Genomic DNA, 4,611 nt, shown 5'->3' with positions numbered 1-4,611 from the left:
GGCGCGAAGCGGCTCACCTGTTTATCGGCCTCAACGGCTGCAGTGGCGCCCAACACGCCATTCAACATGAAGCTTGCGCTCGCCGGTGCTGGGGCAACCGCTGCAGTGAAACTCTCGCGTAAAAGCGCCAACTGCACCGCCGCCTCGCTCAGCTGAGGGGCGCGATGGGCGCGCCAATTCACGACGGACTGCAGGGAGGCGCACCCTGCGACACCGCGGGAAGCAAGCCCTCTCAAGACCTGCAAAAGCAACCCGCTGGGCGAGTGGGAGGCGTCGCCACCACCTTTGCCCAGCGGCTGCAACACCTCGTGAAAGCAAAGCATCGAACAATCGTGGCGTCGAGAAGGCGACCAGTGAAGCGGCGGCAGGCCTGCACGCAACCGCCCACGCACCTGCGAGGCCACCTGCTCTGCTGACAACGCCATCGAGCCCCAGCGCCCCGCAACAGTTGGGGTTGGGCGGGGAAAAGTGGCTGTGGCCAGAAACCTGTCACTTGGAGCGCTAGGAAAGTGCTCCGTGATCAGCGGCGAGGCGAAGGCGACGGTGAGGACGAGATTGATGAAAAAGAGTATTGGCTCCAACATCACGCAAGAAAGGAAGTGGAGTGGAAAATAAAATAAAAACAGAGCAACGTCTATGAGAAAAATTGTGATGAATGTTGCAAAGGATCCCACTAGCACATCACGGCGGCGTATCACTCGCCATGCACGTCCATGAAATAGTACGGCTATCGCAAGGAGAAAGACGGCAAGAAGTATTTGCACCGTGCCCCATCCTGTGAAGATGCGATTGCAGATATCGGGAAAAATTACGGCATTGTTCGAAGCGCAGTGTTTCCCTGTATGAAGTGTGAGCCGAAGTGCATTGCTCACGGCGAGTTGCACGCCCGTGAACAGGTTGACCAATGGCAGGCCACGCAAGCAAAAGACAAGCTGATTTGGAGCATCGTCTTCTAAACAGTTCCACTCCATAAGCGCGCAGAGGAAACCTGAGATGTGGTGGATTTGATCGCCTGCATCCGCACAACGCGATGCAAGAAGTGGGTTCACTGCCGCAGCGGTGAGCGCGTATACCACAATTACGAACCCCAAGTACGTTGACAGAGTCGAAGGCAGTGCGAAAGACCAGCGAAAACCCGCGTCATCGGTGGGAATTGTGGTTGTGGCGGTGGGTGCGACGTCCCTCAGGTGTAGCACAAAGCCGGCCACAAGAGCACCGATGCAAAGAAGGCACATGGCGAGTGGCACATACACAGCCGCGTGGCCATGGTGGTCCGAGGTAACATACTTCACCGTAAGTACACCGCGGTAACGATGCGTAAAAATAGGCCGTACGAACCGTTTTTTAGCCCGCCCTGGAGTATCCCATTCCCCTCCCTGTCCCTGCATGGCTTCTCTCGCAATGATGTTTTGCCCGCATATTGCACAGTAAATGCGTCGTATTTCGGCTGAGTGAGGGTGCTGCTGAAGAGCCTCCTGAATGCACCGCTCTGCTGACACCACATGAAGGCTTGCAAAGAGTGCTAACGCAACGTGTGAAGCGACCAAAGCGTTTCCCCTGTACGTTGCAAGCAGATGTCGAGCAAGATGTGCAGTCCCCTTGTCGAAGGCAGCGGCGGCCACACGCAGCTGGCACAGCTGCACCATGAGCGGTAGTTGCGGAAAAGAACACTGAATAATTTGTATCCACTCGTGTGCCTTTCTGTAGGCAAACCAGTACAGTTCTTGCGCCGTCACCGCAACAGATGCGCCAAAAGATGTTGCGTGACTAACTTCCGACGGCGACACCACGAACGGTAGGCAGGGCACCTGTAACCAGCTATCGCCGTCATCGTCGCTATTCCCGTCATCAGTGTGGCAAGGGTTGTTGTCGTTCCTGCTGCTCCTGCCATAATGGCAGGCATGCGTCACAGGAGCGACGTGTGAGGGCGAGCCGCCTTCTGATGCGGTGATAAAGACCGGCGGCAAACTGGCAGGTGTATTGGTCGCAGTAGCGCTTGTGTTGGGCAGCTCAGTCGCTGTGGCGTGGGTGTCCTCTTCAATGCTGCTGCCGCTGCTGCGCGGTGAGGCTGGGGGTGACACTAAAGGAGCAGTCGCCAAGGAGAAGGCGGCGTTGCGCAGAATATTCTCCTGCACGTCACAGGCCACCGTGATGGCATCAAACACGATGCGATGCGGGACACAGTCGGTGAAACTCAGCTCCAATGAACCAAACAGGCCTCGCACGTTCCTCACAAGGGCTGCGCAGAGATGCATCATCTCCCGCTGGAGAGAAACGCGGTGATCGTCGTCCTCGGCGCATTCACCAGTCGATTGCGGCGATTTCTGAAGAAGTTGCCGCCGCAGCCTCCAGAGACGATGGGATAAGAGTGGTACTCGTACAGGGAGCGGCATTTCCTGCAGTGGCTCTTTCACATGAGGCACCGACTGCACTTCACTCGTCTCATCCATTGAAAAGGAGGCGAGGATGGGAGAATGCACTCCGCCTGAAGCGATTGTCGGGCAGGCCGCAAGGTACAACAACTCGGCAAGCGCCAGCGGCTGCCTTAGATGGTGCAGAAAGTAAAGCAGGGTTCGCGTGTCGGCAAGCGCCGCGCAATTTACCAGCAGCAACTGTCGAAGCCACAGGGAAGGCATGAGGCGCAGCCCTACGCATCCGTTGTCCTCATCTACAGAGCTGGAGGCCTCTTCTCTCGCGGCGCCACTCGCAGTAGCAGCAAGACAAGCAGAGTTTGTGACAGCCGATGCCGCGGCGGGTGCGGGCGCGGAGACTGTGAGGAAGCTGTGGCCCTCCTCACTGCTCGTGCGGCGGTGACCGTAGAGTCGCTCCAGGACGCGGAGGAGGAGGTCTCTTGAGTCGGTCATGTGTCCCGCCTCAGTCAGCCGCTTCGCCCGCAACCACGCCCGCAACGTCAGCAAAAATGTGTCCTGCCAGACCTCGGCTGACGTCGGTGGGCGTGAATGCTCCTCGTCGTGGAGGCAACTGTCAGCTCCCTTCTCGTGGAGGCCCGTGTCGTCGCCTCGCGAAAGCTCACTGTGCAGCAGATCGTACACGGCGCGCATCAAAGGCGGCCGTGCATGCAGCGACGCGCCCACCCCCCACACAGGACTCCGATAGCGCAATCGAGCATCCCCCCCGGTGTCTTCGTCGCGCATGCGCCGAACCCGTTCGCTCACCACGTCTCTTGCCGCAGGGTGCGAGACGTTCGTCACCGCAATAGCCGCACAGGCATGTATGAAGCGCGACGAATGAAGCATAAGCCACAACAGCCACGGCCGTGTCCCTCCCCCAATTGGCAGACGTTGAAAGAGTTGCTCCGTGTGGTCCAAGACGCCGCGGTAATCGCGCATAAGCCAGGCATGGTATGCATCAATAAACAGAAGCAGATTGGCAACCTCGCTGTTAGGCATGCATTGCGAAAAAAGTCGTGTAACTCCGGCGCGCACATCCGCGTCTTCGGCTGCTCGCCCCCCTCCTTCAATTCCATGCGCCTGTGAAGAAAATAATTTCGTCGATGCCGTGGCTTCAGTCTTCGTGGTGCTTGTCGTCGCCGTCGTCGCAGAGGCAGAGAGCAACGGCTCAAAAAAGAGTTGAGCCCATCGACCGTGCGCCTTCGCCGCCTGCCACGCCTGCGGGGCACACTGCGTGTAGGCCAAGTAGTACACCATGTACAGCAACTCCGCCGGGAGGGTGGCGTCCACCGCCGCCGCGGTGCTGTGAGGAAACACACCCGCCTCCCTCTGGGGCGGCTGCGGCGGCGATGGCGACGGCCGCCAAAACTCCTCAGCGAGCGCCTCCACAACGCGCTCCAAGGCGCGCCTGGCCCGCAAGGCGTCGCCGTCGTGCGCCAAATACCGCAACGCCCGCCGCACCCCGGAAAGCGCACATTTTCCGGCAGCTCCCGCCGCCGCGCGTGTGTGTAATGAACCCTCCGCCCCCGCCCCCGCCCCCACCCCCCGCTCGGCGTCGGCAACGAAGCAGCCAAGGAAGGCTGCGAGTAAAAGCGACCACTCGTCTTCGCCCACCTCCGCAGACAGCAGAGCGATGCCCATCCCACGCATTCCGCTTCGCGCCCTTCCCCTCGCTGCTGCTGCAGCTCCCTCAGCTCCCGCTCCGCACGCCGCGCCTCCTTCCGTGGCCGTGGGCAAGCTGCACGAGAATCCACAGCCACACCGTGACCGCAGGGAGGGGGGAGTTTGGTCCACTGACTTCGCTTCAAGCCCGCATGGCGCCCAGGCAAGAAAAGAGGGGAGAGGGAGAAAAAGGAAAATAAAAATACCACCAGCGTGAGGGGAGTAGTGAGAGCTGGCAGACAACCCAGAAGACGCACGGCGCACATGCATAAGCCCCCTCCGACGCGGGAGCGGGAGCGAAGAAAAGGGGTGAGAGAGTTACGTGGATAGGAGGAGAGATGTACAGACAACAGATAGTAAAAAAAAGAAAAGAAAAAAAAAGAGGAAGGGGGTAATTTTCGGGCGGAGGAAAGAAAGGCAAAACTACCGCCACCACACCGCCACGGTGTGAAACGCAGAGAGGCGGCCAGAGGTCATGTGCAGACGTATAGGAAAAGCCACATGCCTGCCGCTGGGACTGTGAGGCCCGGTCCTCCAT

At 59.4% G+C, this 4,611-nt stretch overlaps 1 protein-coding gene across 1 annotated transcript, besides 2 other annotated features; it reads right to left on the bottom strand.

The window, feature by feature from the left end:
* Positions 1–2: 2 nt before the first annotated feature.
* Positions 3–4,061, bottom strand: Tco025E_09099 (uncharacterized protein; the record flags this gene model as incomplete). The annotated part of the gene is made up of 1 exon (XM_029375925.1): positions 3–4,061. A coding segment is annotated over one exon (4,059 nt), but the record flags the coding sequence as incomplete, so codon positions are not given.
* Positions 4,062–4,117: a microsatellite.
* Positions 4,118–4,431: 314 nt separating this feature from the next.
* Positions 4,432–4,454: a microsatellite.
* Positions 4,455–4,611: the final 157 nt, after the last annotated feature.

The sequence above is a fragment of the Trypanosoma conorhini genome, assembly GCF_003719485.1.
Source record: "Trypanosoma conorhini strain 025E chromosome Unknown Tco_14.4_contig_00977, whole genome shotgun sequence".
NCBI lineage: Eukaryota > Euglenozoa > Kinetoplastea > Trypanosomatida > Trypanosomatidae > Trypanosoma > Trypanosoma conorhini.
This window is presented reverse-complemented; position numbering and strand designations above follow the sequence as displayed.